Source organism: Lithobates pipiens, unplaced genomic scaffold (assembly GCF_037356315.1).
Source record: "Lithobates pipiens isolate NorthernLeopardFrog02 unplaced genomic scaffold, aLitPip1_a1.2 Scaffold_19, whole genome shotgun sequence".
Lineage (NCBI taxonomy): Eukaryota > Metazoa > Chordata > Amphibia > Anura > Ranidae > Lithobates > Lithobates pipiens.
Window position 1 is genome coordinate 526,813,863 of NW_027507764.1, and position 17,518 is coordinate 526,831,380.

The 17,518-nt window shown below is 46.0% G+C and overlaps 1 protein-coding gene across 1 annotated transcript in view; it reads right to left on the bottom strand.

Annotated features, from left to right (window-relative positions):
- Window positions 1–5,087: 5,087 nt before the first annotated feature.
- SSRP1 (structure specific recognition protein 1) overlaps window positions 5,088–17,518 on the bottom strand; it is a 196,805-nt gene continuing 184,374 nt past the window's right edge. Inside the window, 1 exon segment of the mRNA XM_077493187.1 lies at window positions 5,088–5,408. Within this exon segment, the coding sequence (XP_077349313.1) occupies window positions 5,355–5,408 (54 nt within the window). The 3' untranslated portion in view covers window positions 5,088–5,354.

The window sequence follows — 17,518 nt, forward strand, 5'->3', positions numbered from 1 at the left end:
AGCTCAGTGATCATTTTTTTCTCCTCACGCTGACAGCAGAGGAGAAAAAAAAAAAAAGCTGATCATCGGCTTATCTTAAAGGGACATCAGTCCCCATTTATAGTCCAACAATGCCCACAAGTGCCATCTATCAATGCCCACCAGTGGTGCCAATCAGTGCCACCTAGAAGTGCTGCCTATCAGTGTAACCGATCAGTGCCCATCACTGACACCCATCAGTGCTGCCTCATCAGCATACATAAATGACAGACAAAAATTACCCGTTATAAAATTTTAAAACAAAATTTTTTTTTTTTTTTAATTCGGTCTTTTTAGATTTAAAAAAATAAATAAAAAATCACAGGTGATCAAATACCACCAAAAGAAAGCTCTATTTGGGGGGAAAAAAATATATAAAAATTTCATTTGGGTACAATGTTGTATGACCGTGCAATTGTCATCAAAGTGCGCAGCGCCAAAAGCGGAAAATTGGTCTTGATAGGAGGGGGGTTTAAGTGCCCTACCTGGACATGGCAAGCCTGCACCCACTGAGCACTATGAATGCAATCCATTTTTGTCAGAGTTGTTATCTCAAAACAATACTGCACGAGGACTTGCCTGGCGCTTCTCTCCCTTTTCCTGCTTGTGTCTTTCACAGAAAGGCATCTAATTATCTCTGGAGGAAAAATGAGGATGTATGATGCCCAAGCAAAAAAACGTGGGGGAAACTTCCGCAGAGGGGACCCCGGGAGGTAAAGCTGAGGGGACCCCGGGAGGTAAAGCAGCTACTAAGGCAGCAAAGGGCAATATTAGAGTCTGATAAAAAAAAATACAAAAAAGTTTATTCAATTCAACAATATAGAGAATAAAAACATGGCTCAGATATAAAGTTGCATCTACACTGGTTATAGTTTATAAAGTCCCACAATTTTCAAATAGTGTGGGGTACACAGACAATGGACATACAGACATGTAGACAAATAATGAAAGGTTCAGACACCAGATTACCATACACACAGAGATCGCAGGCGGTAAATACCACTTGGCGAGTGTGAAGAAAAAAAAAAAAAGGAGTTCACAAATGAGAAATCCTATTTAGGAAATTGATGTGTATATGGCCCTCGGTATGGAAAAGCTACAGGATCTGGTAATGTAGGATTCGCTTCCCTGTCAAGCCCTGCTTCAGAACCGCTATACACCTTTGTAACGGCCTATTTTGCCTCCTTGCCAAGTTGACATACACAACCTGTCCATTAAAGAGGAAGTAAACCCTGATGAGTTTACTTCCTCTTTTTTTCCCTGCAAAGGTAAAGCATAATGGACTACTATGCATCGCATAGTAGCCCATTATGTGTCACTTACCTGACACAGGAGCCAGCGAAGTCGCCGCTGTCCCCTGTAGTCCACCGCATCCATCTTGCTGGTGGCGTCTCGCAGCTCCGCCGCTGTCATTCGGCGAAGCCGCGATGACGTCACTCCCGCGCATGCGCACGGGAGTCGACAAATGCGGCAGCTCCATTTTTGGAACTGCCGCGCTCGGTGCGCCTGCACGCCGCTGTCTACGGCGCATGCGCCGTAGACAGCGGTGCCCGTTTTCGGGCAAATATCTCCTAAACCATATAGGTTTAGGAGATATTGCTTGGACCTACAGGTAAGCCTTAATCTAAGCTTACCTGTAGGTCAAAGTGGTTTGTAAGGGTTTACAACCACTTTAAGTGGGACTTCTTTCTATTGTGTTCAGTACCTCTGGGCATTGCTAGCTATTGACATGCATATGACTATATTTGGAATACCAGGGAATCTATGAATGGGAAGAACTGCACACATGCAGGCATTCACTTTGAGGTCTAAACACTGCTTGCCTCTCAGGAACCAGCAGCTATTTCAGGACACATAGGTTGAGGTCAATGATCTATTGTCCTTCAGTAATCAGTAGTCATCTCAGCAGAAACTTTGGTGCATCCATTTAGTGGTCATCATAATATGTAGAACCCTACCTATTTTTTACAGGACTTTCTTTAAACTTCAGGAGCAACTTGTATGCATTTTCATCTGACCACAGAATAGGCATCCCTGAAACAAAAGGACTCAGAGGCTTTATGCAGTAACAGTTTGTGATCCCATTCCAGGAGTTCCAGTATTAGATACCTCTCGCTTGGCATACAGCAGACTTCCCATATCTATAGCTTTCCCATACCCCCGGATGCCCTATAGTTATTGATTGCCTAAATAGAATTTCTCATTTGTGAACTCTTTTTCTTGACAATCGCCAAGCAGTATTTACCACCGGCGATCTCTGTGTGTGTTAATCGGGCATCCAGACATTTCGTTGTTATTTGTCTCTACATGTTTGGATGTCCATTGTCTGTGTACCACACTATTTGAGCATTGTGGGCCTTTATAAACTATAACAAGTGTAGATTAAACTTTATTCCTCAGTAATCTGAGCCATGTTTTCATTCTCTATATTGTTGAATTGAAAAACTTTTTTGTATTTTTATCAGACTCCAATATTGCCCTTTGCTACCTTAGTAGCTGCTTTACTTCCTGGGGTCCACTCATCTGAGGGTTTCTCCCAGATTTATTTTTTTAACCTAGTCTGTCTGGCTATGGCAGCAACACCTGACAAGGGTGAGTGGCATAGGGTCTGAATTAAAACACATGAATGTTAAAAGGTGCCATTAGCTGACACTCTTGTTTTGTATTTGTGACAGTATGATGCACAAGCAAACTATATGCTTAACATCAAATCCTCCAAAGAGATATGCAACATGTATCTTTACTTAAATATGGCCACAAGTGTTTTTTTTTTCAAAGGAAAATCCACTTTGCACTACAAGTGCAGTCGCTTTAAATCTGAGGTAGATCTGAAATGAGGGGACGCTCTGCTGATTTCATCATCCAATCATGTGCAAGCTAAAATGCTATTTTTCTTGCGTAACCCCCTCAGTTCTACAGCGACTGCACTTCCAAGAGGATTTATTTGCCTTTAGTAAATAACCCCCTTTTTTTCCCCATTTCAAGTACAGAAATCAGGATGCTGGCACCCACTTCTCAGAACCGACCATACATTAGAAACAATCTTTCTGCATCTAGGCTGTGAAAGTCTCATTTGTGTGGTCTTTCCAAACTCAGAAGGTGTAGCAGAATGTGTTTTGGGGAAGTAATTATAAGTGTGTTAATGCAGTGTGTGAGATAACTTGTTAAAAATGCAACTTTTTGGGGAAAAAAAATAAACAACAACATTTAAGTCAGACATTGGGTTATTTTTAGCAGAATACATTTGGCCTAAATTTACAAAAGATTTGCAAAACTGTATAACAAAAAAATAAAAAAATAAAAATAAAAAAAAAAAGGGTTTTATTAAAAATTATTTGTTTAACCCCTTCCTGCCCCGTCAATAACATATTGATGTCAGGGAAGTGGCTCCGTTATCCTAACTGGATGTCGTATGACGGCACATCAATATTCTGATCGTGGTAAGGAGCCTATGGCCTCCTAACTTGAGAAAGGCACGCTCCAGTTCCACAGAGTGCATGCGCCAAAACGTTGTCGCATTCGTAATGATGTCACCCAACTGGATGACTTTCGTCCCGATCTGACTGGAGCCAAGCCTCGTTTTTGGCCCACAAAAGACTGAATTAGGATATCCTGCTGGACGGGACTGTATTCTCTTTATGGACAGATCCTACTACATCAAGTCACCATGCTGGATAGACACCACTATTGAGGAATCTATGTGCTGAACCTGTTTTATCTCCATGTAAGTGGACAAATGCTTATGCATATCTATTAAAACTGATCCTGACCCAGAGGAGCTTTTGTTTATCTTTTACAAGCAACAAAAAATATCCACCCTCCTAGCTGCCACAGACTGAGGGGCCCCCCCGCAGGACTCACCACCCTGACCCAGGTGCTGCTGCCATTAGCTCTCCCACCCAGAGGACCCCTGGCCAGGTACATGCTCCGCACCCCCTATGCCCAGCCACACAGCGGCCCCTTCGAATGGGGAGGAGGGAAATAGACAGGGAGAGAAGAAAGGGAGATAGAGACCCCCTGATCGACCTCCCAGGGAATGCCCAGCTGCTCCATCTTGCCTAAACAGGTGGAACTATACTTACCCCTCCTGCAAGGACTGCTGGACGCACTCCACAGACAGACCCAAAAAACGAGCAGTAAGGGGTGGCTGTCGGCCACGACACACTGACTCAGACAGCAGTAGCCCAGTCATATTTTTCCCCTGGAGAATATAGCTCACCGTCCGCCCCTGGAACAGAACGGGGCCTGCCGAGGCCGACTCAGCGCATAGGTCTGCACGCGCTCAATGACCAAGCTGGGGAGACTACCAGGATCTATATTATCCAACCTGTCACCCAGCCCAGCTGTTGATTGTAGATCACATGAATCAAAAAAAAGCAAAAAATAAAAATAATTCCAAGGACCATTGGTCCCCACGGGGAGCCAGGTCCTTCTAGACTATGCAGAAAAAAAAACTGGAGCTAGTGGGAGCAGAGTGAGGGGTTATAGCCAGTAGGGCCGCCCCTGGGCGGTACTGTGCTGTTTATGTGTTCTGCCTAGTCCCCTCCTAAAGGTGGAGATATAACCCTAAGGTCAAGATTAAGGTGCTGTGTCCATCAATGAACGAAAGAGAAATAACTGGTACAATCTAACTGGTAATTTCCTCCCAGCAACCGTGTTGGTGTTTAGAGACTTGCTGCTTAGGCATCTAGCATTGTCATATGAGGGTAATGAAAGTTTGTCAGCGGCAGGGGAATGATGAGAAATATATGTGCAGATTGTGGGCCAACTGTAACGCAAGTCTGTTGCTTTCCCCTGCATTAGCAAAGCACAGGTTCACGTGAAGAACATGGAATAGAAACAATGGGTTATATCTATTTTTACACTTAAGCCTCTAGATTGATCTCTGCACTTTGCTTGCACCTAGAGTCTCTACTTAAAATTTCTTAACTAAATTATACACACTTAGCGTCCATATGGCATCTCTTAAGTGCTAGATGGCAGATGCAGCGTGTGAAGGCTGTACAATTAAGTTAGCAATTAGCTCAATCTCTCAGGATGTATAAAATTTAATTTGCGAGAAACCGGAAGAAAATTGAAATAATATTTTATTACAAGGGGGGAGGAAAAAAAAAAAAAAAAAAAGAAATCCAGAACACGGACGAGGAATGGTGGGTGAGAAATTTAGAGACAAGATGGAGATTTCCACAGAGAATAGGCTTATGCTTGTAGCTTCAGGGATAGAAATATACACATTCTCCTCTGTATGTCACTCATCTCCCACATGAGAAACAGTTGGAATTTGGAACAGTTCATTAATCTTCAGAAGTGTAACAGCCAAGTCAAGTAGCTACTACTCAGTCGGAATCATTAGAACTCGGAGGAGTACTGGCCATCTCTTCATCTGATCCCTGAAAAAAAGAAACATTTTTCAAGTGCACATTTATAGTAACAAGGACAAAAAAAAATAAAAAATGGTAGAAGCTTTTAATTACTTTTGAAACATAGCGATCAGAAGATGTTTCTAGCATCAGCAATGTAGTTAAAGGGAAACTTGGACAAGGAGAACCAAAACCTCACATTACTTTCTCCACAGAATTAGCTTTTTTTCACTTTCTACTGATAACAGTTGTGTCGGTCATGCTTTGCTCTCTCACAACCTAATATATAGATACCAACATTCAAACATTGAGAGAAACATTAAAATAGGTCTTATTTGTCAATAACACATATTTAGGCGATTTAATGGAAGGATGAAAAAAAAAAAAAAATCAAGTGCAAAGTGCAGTACTATACATTTTGTTTTCTTCTTAATTTTGACTTAACTGTAAATTCCATATCTTTGAGTACAGCACAGGAGGCAGGGTATTAATACACCAAGGTCATGGGCCTGTGCCTTTAGGTGCCAGGACACCAGAAAAGCTTTAGTGAACATGTCCCCATGGCACCGCCCCCATAGTCCAAATACAGGGTGCTGCAAGTTGTATACAAGATACAACTTGAAGAAAGGTTCTTACAAGGGAGAGAGAAGCCAGAGGCTAATGAAAGAATAGACAAGGATAAAACTTGTCCTCTGGAGTGCTAAAGGCTAACTTATGATCAAAATCTGACTATAGGTAGGCCAGAATGTGAGGTACAGCAAAATCTGTAGGAATGAAGTGTCTTTTCACAACAAGCAAAAATAGGATTTTTTGTACTCACCGTAGAATCCTTTTCTCTTTAATTCACCGACTGACACAGCCTCTCTCTTTAGACCATTGGGTTGTTACGCCACCTTTAGGAGAGGACTAGGCATAACATGTAATATAAAACTCAGAACTTTCTAGTTCCGCCCGAGGGGCAGTCCCTTAGGTAACTACCCCTCAGCCTGCCTTGCAGCTTCAGTATGTCAACAAGCAGTATAACGTAAAAAGAAAATAGGAGGGGTGGGTGCCGTGCAAGTCTGTAAATTACAGAGAAATGGATTTTACGGTGAGTACAAAAAATCCCATTTTCTCTTATATTAACCGACTGACAGCTCATCTCTTTAGACCATTGGGACATCCCCAAGCAGTGCCAAAACAAGGGGTGGGAAAAACAGCATACAACTTCATCCACCATGGCATCCGGGAACTAGTATAAACATTACCCACAAAAAAGGACAGTGTGGAGGCGCATGCGCGGCAGCTCACAAGATGGCCGCTGGCTACTAGAGCTCCGCTCCACCACGGCCCCAAATTGAATACCGGAGCCCTCGGAACGTCCCACGACGATCACCACCAGGCCAGGCAGATAGACGAGACCGCCCGGAACCCACAGATGTCAATCTCGCATCCGCGGCGAAATCTCCTGGGGCAGATGTCAGCTCAAAACGTTCCTGTCAGCTATGCCAAGATGGCGGCGACAGGACACAAGACTGCACACAGCGCGGATCTCGCTGAGGATTCCATAGCTGACCAGGACCTGGCCCCTCCGTGCTCCCCAGGTACAGACTTTCCTCCTCTCCCCCAGGTAGCCTCTCCTGCATCCACAGAATCATTACTGAGCAGAATGGACGGGGAATGTCCTTTCACCCCCAGGCTGGATCCTCACACAGGCATGCTTCTCTCACATGCTGATTCAGACACTGCAGCCCCTGCTCCTAATGACTTTCCCTCCATGATGCAAGCATTTTCTCAGCTTCTAGCCAAAAGCCTGGCAGAGAATGCGGCACATATTACTGCATCCATACACTCTGATTTGCAGCACATTGGGGTGAGAATTGACACTATTGAAAAGAAAGCAGATCAGGCAGTAGCACGAATTAATCAGAATACAGCCAGATTACAGGATCTGCAGGATCAGCTCGAAACCGCATGCGCAAAAATCGACGACCTTGAGAATAGATCAAGACGTTATAACTTTAGGATCAGGGGACTCCCCGAAACCGAGAAAGATGTCCCTGCTGCTGTAAAGCAACTGATTAAGGACCTTATACCTGATATTGCTGAACAACGCCTGGAACTCGACAGAGCGCACAGGGCCCTTCAGCCTCCCCGCTCAGATGGCCTCCCTGGGGACATTATTGTCAAAACGCACTTTTACTCTGTAAAGGAAGAGGTTATGAAAAGAGCCAGGTTCTCAGACCTCAAACTGCTGGGACCTAAAATTCAGATTTTCACAGATTTGTCACCCTATACGGTTCAGAAAAGACGTGCCCTCAAGCCCCTACTTCAGATTCTGGCGGATAAGCAGATTCCATACAGGTGGTCTTTTCCTCTTCGCCTTAACTTCTCTTATATGAATAAGAGTCATGGATTCTCCTCGTTTGCTGACGGTGAGAAACTTTTACTTCAGCTGGGTTTGATCCCTCAGGACACATCCTCCAGGCAAACCATCAGAGGGACTCCGGCCTCTTCAAAGAGGCCTCCTCCGGCCAGTCCTCTACAACCAAATTGGCTACAACAGCACTCCAAACGTTCCAAAGAAAATCTCCCGCCCTGAGGCGGATTCGTCTACAGAAGAATGGATCTTTGTTCCGGATTTTTGCCAGAAACTTCCCTTTTTTTTTCTCTGGATTTTTGGACACTTCCAGAACCATCCAGTTGCCCTCTCTGTGTCTCTCTCCTTTGGCCCGGGGCCATTAACCTGTCCTTCCCAATTTTTATCCTTCCCCCACCCTTTTTTTTTCATTGTTATTGGACTGGGGGACTCAGGTGGGGAGAAGTACAGGGGAGTGATTGAGGGGTCTTGGCTCTTGGGGGGAGGGGGGGGGGGGGGGGATAGTTTGTGAATGTTTTGTTAATTTACGGTTTTACAGGACTCTAGAAGATTGTATTTATCCTGACCTGGGGTCCACTTTATTGCTCTCTACTTCCCAAAGGTTTCTCTGAGTTCTCTCCCGTCAGGATCCACGGCTTTTGGGCCAGGCGGGCATACCTTTTTCAGTTGGCAATTACTGGGGGGGGGGGGGTTTCTGGCAAATGGGGTCCCTGCTGCTCGATGGGGTAGCCGGACCCAGCCCTACATCCGGCTGGTGTGGGCTGCTCTGGCAGGGCCTTGTTGGGGGGAGGGGGGGATATGGGAGTGTATGGACCTACTGAGTAGGCCTCTTGACTGCAATCACAGCGACCAGTAACAGGGTTCTGCTATTTGTTTGTTTTTTCAATTTTCTCCGTTTCAACACTGGTGGTTAGTAATATTTCAGATTTGTTTTTATTCTCAGGGACGTTCTGCATACGAGTGTTCTTATGGGCTTTTGTTTTAGCTCTCATTTTCTTTTTTTTCCGGTTTCTGGGGCTGTGGTGGACCCAGTGCACCTCTGACAGGTTTCTAGAGCACCTTTGGTGCCCCTGGGAACTATACTGGTGGTCCTATAATTAGGACTTACCGGTCCTCTTAGATTACGGGGGCGGAATGACCCATACATTCCGCCCGAGGGGTGGGCAGGGGTCTGGGGACCCCAGTTTTCATGAGGAAACGTTTTTGTTAAGGCTTATGAATACATTTGATGTTACACTGGTGTTTTTAACATTGTCTCTTTCTTCCCCTTCTCTATCTTTCCTTCCTTTTTTCACCTCTTTTCTATGGCTCCTCTCTTTTGCTCAATTTTACAGTGCCTGGATCCATGGCGGACCGTGGTCTTCCTTCCCATGCCCCGGCGAGTTGTCTTCCACTTTGCGCCTATTCCTCCAAGTAGTGTTGTTTCGCTACACGGGTAAGAATGCAGCCTATCAGCTAGCCTCTACACACATTTCTCATGCCTAGTCCCACCACTGCAGCTCCCACGCTCAAAATCTTTTCTCATAATACTCAGGGACTTAACTCCCCTGTCAAGCGCAGGAAAATGTTCCAAAGTTATCGGTCTATGCATGCAGATGTTCTCCTATTACAAGAGACTCACTTCCCAGCATCATATAATCCTGCCTTTCTCCACCAACACTTCCCCCAATTTTTTCTATCCTCCGCTTCGAACAAAACAAAGGGGGTAGCCATATGCCTAGCCAAACATGTTAATTTCACACACCATGAGACGGTATCGGACCCACTGGGAAGATACATTGTGATATCGGGGAAGATTGATGGAGAGATGTATACTTTTATTTCTTACTATGCCCCCAACAAGGGGCAGAGGGTTTTCTTTGACTCCTTCCTTCATAAGATTAAACCTCATCTTAGGGGCACTATCATCCTGGGGGGGGGACTCGAACGTTGCTTTTGATTCCTCCTTGGACAAATCGGGTAATGGCTGTCAAAAACCCAGACATCCACCTAGACAAAGCGTTAAGATAGCCCAATCACTACACTCAGCAGGACTGATCGACATTTGGAGGGAAGTCAACCCCCATACAAAAGACTACACACACTTTTCAGTGCCCCATAATACTCTGGCCAGGATAGACCACATCTTTGTCCGACCCACGACGATCCCCCTTGTCATTTGCTCTAAGATTGTGGATACTCCATTATCTGATCACTCCATGGTTACACTGAGTATAAACAGGCCAATGGGGACGGGGTCCCCACCTCGTTGGCGTCTACAAGAATCCCTTTTAAGCGATCCGGCTCATTGTTCGGTTATTGAGGGCTTTATTCAAGACTATTTCCGTAACAATACGACGGATGATGTTTCCCCTATGACGATCTGGGCGGCTCATAAGACAGTCGTTAGAGGAGACATAATCAAACTATCGGCAAAACTTAGAGCGGAACATAAAACTGACACGGTTAAGCTGACTAATGAATTTAGATCGTTGGCTAGGCTTCACAAGCGTCACCCTACTCTGGCCTCCCTAGCTCAATTAGATAAGGCTAGGACCCTATTGAATTTGCACTTAACGACAGCAGCAGAAAGACATCTCAGATGGACAGGAGCTAGATTTTATAGTCAACGAGATAGGATCGGTTCCAAACTTGCTGTTAAACTAAACCCTAAACACCGCATCTTAGCTTTTCCTAAAATTAAATTGCCATCAGGTGAGTTATCACAGAATCCAGAGAAAATAATGAAGGCTTTCCTACAGTTTTATACTAAACTTTATGAAAAGACACCCGATCTCTCGGAATCGACTCGGAAGACTTTCCTAGATTCCCTCCCACTGCCCTCCCTGACTACCGATCACAAAGACCTCCTGGAAACCCCGTTTACCCAGGAAGAAGTGTTACGTACAATAAGCTCCTTGAAAACAGGCTCTTCCCCCGGGGTCCAGATGGTTTTTCTACGGGTTACTATAAGAAGTTTAGCTCCACCTTAGCACCTCATCTGGTCTCCCTTTTCAACTCCCTTAGGAAGGGGTCACCTCTGAGTGTGGACCTTAATTCGGCTTATATTTCGGTAATACCCAAGCCAGGAAAGGACGTCAGTGAAGTGGGAAACTATCGTCCTATATCTCTCATTAATAATGACATTAAAATTATGACTAAGATATTGGCCAATAGGATAGCGAGCTTTATTCCCTCATACATACATAGAGACCAGGTGGGTTTTATTCCCGGGAGACAGGGTCCGGACCAGATAAGACGATCCATCGATGTCATTTCTCTCCTCAATTCCCAATGGGATGGAGGTCCCCACCAGGAAGGGTTCCTTCTTTCGATCGATCTACACAAAGCGTTTGACTCGATCGACTGGGATTATTTATCAGATATACTGCACAGATGGGGATTTGGCCCTTCTTTCCTTAACTTAATCAATTCACTTTACTCCACTCCTTCAGCACAAATACGATTGATGGGGAGATATTCTGCTCCATGCCGCATTAGAAGAGGTACCAGACAGGGTTGTCCACTATCCCCCCTGCTGTTTGCAATTGCAATAGAAACTTTAGCGATAGCTATTCGGACGAACCCGGACATTCGGGGGGCGGTATGTGGGGACCAGATTCATAAATGTGCATTATATGCAGATGATCTTCTTCTGTATATTACCTCTCCCCTAATTTCTTTACCGATGATCTACAAGGTGTTGGGTAAGTTTAGTGGGATTTCTGGACTTAGAGTTAACATGCATAAATCAATGGCATTGAACGTGAACATTCCTCCGGACCGCCTGCTGCAGCTAGTTAGAAACTTTGATTTTGTATGGGCTCCCAAAGAAATCTCTTATCTGGGGATCAAACTGACTCCTAACATCAAAGATCTGTTTAATGCAAATTATCCCCCTATGTTAACCAACTGCAGGAGAGATCTGGAACAGTGGTCGAAGTGTGGTCTGTCCTGGCTAGGTAGGGTACATGCTGTTAAAATGACGCTCCTTCCCCGTACTCTGTACTTGTTTCGCTCTCTTCCCATTCCGATTCAAAAACAGTTCCTTAACAAATTACAATCTGAGATCATTCGCTTTGTCTGGGGGAAGAAGGGTTACCGATGCCCATCTGGAAATTTGATTCGCTTAAAATCTCAAGGAGGGTTGGGTCTCCCGGATCTTTGGAACTATTATTTGGCAGCACAATTGTCGCAGATTTCTATGGTCTTCTCTAAAGGTACAAAACCGGATTGGCTCTCTATGGAGAGGAAAGCAGTCCCACATAGACTTCCTTCTTTGGTGCGATCCGAAGGTGCGACCAGCCATCATGTCACCTACACTATCCCACTCTGTAGCCCTCTGTTCAAAGCTATTCAAACGTAATACTCTGACCTCTCCACTGAAACCGCTGGCCCACATATTTAACAACTCCAATTTCCCTCCTGGGTTGAACATTCAGGCTTTTAAATGGTGGATTGACAAGGGGCTATATCGCATAGGCCACTTTCTTTCTCCGGGGGGTCCCCTGACCCTTTCTCACTGTAGAAAGAAACTGGAAATGCCGGATACAGAACTATTCAGATTTTCCCAAATATCTCATTTTTTAAAATCAATGTGGTCTGATCAACGGACACCCCCCTCCATCACGCCTTACGAACCCTGGTGTGTCAATACTACAGACCAGAAAGGCGGCATCTCTCTGATTTACACTGCGCTCCTGACGAGGATGGGAAAGCCGACCTACGCTCGGGCATGGGAGGAAGACACGGGAAGCTCATGGTCCCTAACGGAGTGGTCTCAGGCAGCCACACGCTCTTTTACATTTATTTACAATATTTCATTAATAGAAGCCAGCCTCAAAATTTTATTCCGTTGGTATTATGTTCCAGCTAGATTGGCACGGATGTTCCCAGGTACATCATCTCTATGCTTTAGAGGCTGTGAGCTGGAGGGCACTATGATACATATATGGTGGTCCTGCCCACACATCCGTTCTTTTTGGCAGAAAATTTTTCGAACCATCAACATAGTATCCGAAACCAATGTACATCCTAATCCAAAACGTAGCTCTTTTCAATCAATTCATACCCAACCTATCCAAACAAACAGAAACTTGCCTTCATCATACTGTTGGGAGCTAAAACTACGATAGCGAAGGCCTGGAAAAAGCCTAAGGTCTCTTTCCAGTGTTGTAAAAGGAAAATCTCTTGGATTATGTCGCAGGAACACATAGTGGCTAAATTGAATGATAAGGTTGAGAGATTCTATGCCACCTGGGATCCATGGGCCGCTTATTGCCACCTTCCCCATAGACCTGGCTTGTCATGTTGATTTGTCATTGAATTTTCTTGTAGATACACAAGTACTACCCTTTCTGTTTCTATTCTCCTTTTCGCTCTCTTTTCCCACGTTTTCTTCTTTTCTCTCTAGGGGGGTATCTTTCCCTCTCTCCCCATTTGTTCTACTAAACTTGTTATGACACCCACGCATTTTTGAAAGTCAGAGGCTGGTTAAGGAAGTGGGGGAATACGGTCTGACCTACTTCCTAAAACTACATATAGTTCAATTTTCTATTTTTGACTTTGGGGCCCAGGAGGACAGTTGTGTGGACGAACTCTACCATTAGGGGGAGGGTTTGGTGGGGGGTGTCGGGGTGGTCTCTGGGAGTCCTAGGCCCTCACACAGTTAGCTCCCACTGGGGTGGGGGGGCCTGGACTCTCGGGGGTCGCTCTGGGGTCTTCTACCGGATCCTCCGTTTTCATAATTCTTTCTCAGCAATTTTTTTTTTATTATTATTATTCTCGTTTTTATCATACTTCTGATTTCCTGAACCTGATTGATCTGTATTGGAGGGTTCTCCCCTATCAGTTTAGACCATGATTGAGGGTGTTCATGAACAGGTTAAGTTTTGCTTTTTGTATGGCTCTCTCATGATATACGTTTTGTCTCAATTACAAGTATTTCATTTGTTTAATGGTACATGTCTAATGGTCGCCTTACTGTTCTATGTATCTTTCTGGCATTGGAGACAATGTTATTCTGTTTAACTATGAAAATACAATAAAACTTTCTTGAATATAAAAAAAGGACAGTGTGTGGGAATAACTAAACTTTTTTACCCATAAAAAAACAGGGTGTTCCTCAACAGAAAAGCACTACCCTCAAACCGCACCAGAACTGCAGTAACAAATGCAAACAGTGCATTTACTTAAAAAGTACTGCGTTTTTACCCCCCAAAAAAAAAAAAACAGGAAAAAAAACAACGTATGTGCAATTGCAATTATACGGCCGCCTGCAAAACTTTGCGACCAAAGCAGGCATCTGCCGATGCACTGACATCTACCTTGTAGAATTTTGTAAAAGTGTGAACAGAGGACCAAGTTGCCACTTTACACACTTGAGTGACAGGCGTCTGATGTCGGAAGGCCCAAGACGTTCCGATGGCCCTTGTGGGCCGTGCCTGGAAAGGGGGGCACCTGTCCCTTCAAGGCGTAGGCCTGTACTATAATCTGTCTGATCCACCTGGAAATGGTGGCCGACGAGACCGCCATGACTTTTTTCGGACCAGCCACCGAAACGAGGAGTCTAACTTCCGAAAGGGAGCAGTGGCTGACAAATAGACCCTCAGAGCCCGAACCACTTCCAGGGAATGAAGGGCCACTTCCTTAGGTTTAGGACAGAGAGATGGTAACACAATGTCTTCATTAATGTGGAACTCCGAAAACACCTTCGGCAGAAAAGAAGATTGCAGACACACCACCTTATCCCTGTGGATAACCAGATAGGGCAATTTGCGAGACAAGGCCACCAGTTCGGAAACCCTCCTGGCCGATGCGATGGCCAATAGAAAGACCACTTTCTGGGAAAGAGTCAACAGAGGAACCTCTCTGATATTTTCAAATGGTGGTTTCTGAAGCGCCGATAACACCAGGTTCAGATCCCAGGGGGGTAACGGTGGACGCACCGGAGGAACTACATGTCGGACCCCTTGAACAAAAGTGCTCACTAGAGAGTGAGACGCCAAGGGTCGCTGACAAAAAAATAAAAAAATAAAAAAGAAAGCCAAAGCGGATATTTGTCCTTTAATGGTGCTTAAAGCCAACTTCTGGTCTACTCCTTGCTGTGGAAACAGCAGGATCCTGGATATAGAAAAGGAGCGCAGACGCCATCCTTTATCCTCACACATGGAGATGTAGGCCTTCCAGGTACCATGATATATCTGAGAAGATTTGTGTGCTCTCAGCATAGTTGGGATCAACGAGTCTGAAAGACCCCGGTTTTTCAACATCTGGCTCTCAATAGCCATGCCATTAAAACCAGCGATGGTAAAGCAGGATGGAGAATCGGACCCCCGAGACAGAAGGTCTTCTCATAACGGCAGTCAAGGGGCGTCCGCCACCAGGCGCACTAGGTCTGTGTACCAGGGGTGCTGGGGCCAAATCTGGGGCAATCAGTATTACTGGGATCCCCTCGGCCTCCACTCTGCGGAGCAGAAGTGGTACCAGCTTCAGTGGAGGAAAGGCATAGATCAGCTGGTACTGATCCCACAGAGCCACCAGCACGTCTGCCCACAGATCTCTTGTCCTGGACACGAATCTCGGCACCTTTCGATTGAGACGGGAGGCCAGAAGATCCACATCTGGTGTGAGCCATCGTTGGTACAGTAGCCTGAACACCTCCGGTTGCAACACCCATTCTCCTGGGTCCAGCATCTGGCGACTTAGATAGTCAGCCTGCTAGTTCTTCACTCCCGGGATGTAAATGGCCAACAGGGCAGGTACATGTCACTCTGCCCACCGAAGGATGTGCACGACCTCCCGTGTGGCGGCCAAGCTTCTTGTTCCTCCTTGGTGATTGACGTATGTCACCGCTGTGGCGTTGTCTGACTGGATCCTGATCGGATGCCCGCAAAGTCTTATCGATCACGTGGAGCCTGGTCACTTTCAGTTCCAGAAGATTTTTCGGCAACTTTGATTCCTCCAACGTCCAGAGGCCTTGGGTCGAATGAACTGCCATTACATCACCCCAGCCAGAAAGGTGGGCGTCCGTCGTGATCACTGTCCACTTCAGAGGTAGGAACAACTTCCCGGACAGAAGTGCCGGGACCTCAGCCACCAGATCAGGGAATCCCTGACTAACTGGCTCATCTGAATCTGCCGCTCCAGGGACAACGGAAATTTGTCCCATTTTGTCAAAATCTCCTTCTGCAGGACTCTGGTGTAATACTGGGATTACGGTACTGCCTCGAAGGAGTTTTACCGCGGCTCAGAGTCTGCAGCTTGTCTGAAGGGAGAAAAACTCTTGCTTCCATGGAGTCCAGCAGTAAGCCTAGGTACTCCAAATGCTGAGTTGGTAAGATCACCGACTTTTTTAGGTTCAACAGGCACCCAAAATCCTGCAGGGTCTGCATGGTGATTGCCATATCCTCCTTTAACCCCGAGGCGGAAGATGCTCTCAGGAGGAGATCGCCTAGGTATCCCACGATCGCGCATTGCCGCAGCAACGCCAAAACAGGAGCCAATACCTTGGTAAAGACTCAGGGGGCTAACGCCAAACCAAAAGGGAGAGCCACAAACTGGTAGTGGGCCTCCCTGACTTCAAAATCGCAGAAACTTCTGATGCCGGAGGCATATGGGTATGTGCAGGTACGCATCCTGGATGTCCAAGGATGTCAAGGAGTCCCCTTGATGGAGTGCAGCGACTACTGAGCAAACTGATTCCATTCTGAACCTCTGTACTTTTACAAAGTAATTGAGGGCTTTCAGGTCCAAGATTGGATTTACCCCTTTCTTTTTGGGGACTACAAACAGGTTTGAGTAGAACCCCTGGAAACGTTCCGAGTCCGTAACAAGTACTATCACTCCGCGACCCAGCAGGTCCCTTACCACCCCAAAAAAGGCCTCCCGGCGAGCTGGGAGTATGGGTATGCTGGAGGGGAAGAATCGGTTTTCCTGCCAAGAGAAACTATCTTGTAGCCTGAGGAAATCAGATAGACCCATTGGCCAGACAGCCAAGAAGCCCCCCCGGGCTGCAAACTCCCAAGGGCAACCCCCCCATCTTGCAGGCGGGGGCAAACCTTCATGCAGTAGCACCTTTGCTCGCAGGCTTGCGGTTCCAGGGATGCTTTGGTCCTTCAGAGGTCGTCCTGGGTTGAAGCCCCCGGCGGACGAAAAAGCCGCTTGTGAGGAGAAAGGGGGCCCTTGCCTATGGCGTGGCTCCTTATCCTTCCTGGCATGTGGGAGTAGTGTACTCTTACCACCTGTGGAGTTTTTATTAATGTCATCCAAAGAGGCTCCAAAGAGCCGGTTGCCAAGGAAAGGAAGATCCGTCAGGGCTTTTTTGGATGCCTGGTCAGCAGACCAGCATTTTAACCAAATCAGGTGCCTCGGCGCCACTGCTGACACTGAAGTCCTGGTTAACAGAGGAAGGGTTTTCAGGGCTGTGTCAAAAATGTACTTCAGGCCTTGCACTAGTTGGTCTGCTATTTCCACACAGACTGGAGAAGCCTGTTCTCCCAATTCGGGTTGCAACAATTTTGTTCAATCTGTTGGAAGGGGCCATTTACCACCTTTGCGCCCACGCAACGCCTCCATCTTGGCAACAAACAAATTATGGACCGCCGACAAAGCATCCAGAGGCACTGCACAGTCAGCAGGCGAACCGGTTGCAATTGCCTAGATTTCGGGGGAAGAAACACCAGCCATGAAGCCATGCCGACCCTACCATGTCTGCCACCTGATGGTTCCACCCTCCTAACTGCTGCTGGCTGAGGGGCTCTTTCCAGCAGGACTCAACACCCTGACTGGTTCGGCACTGTCC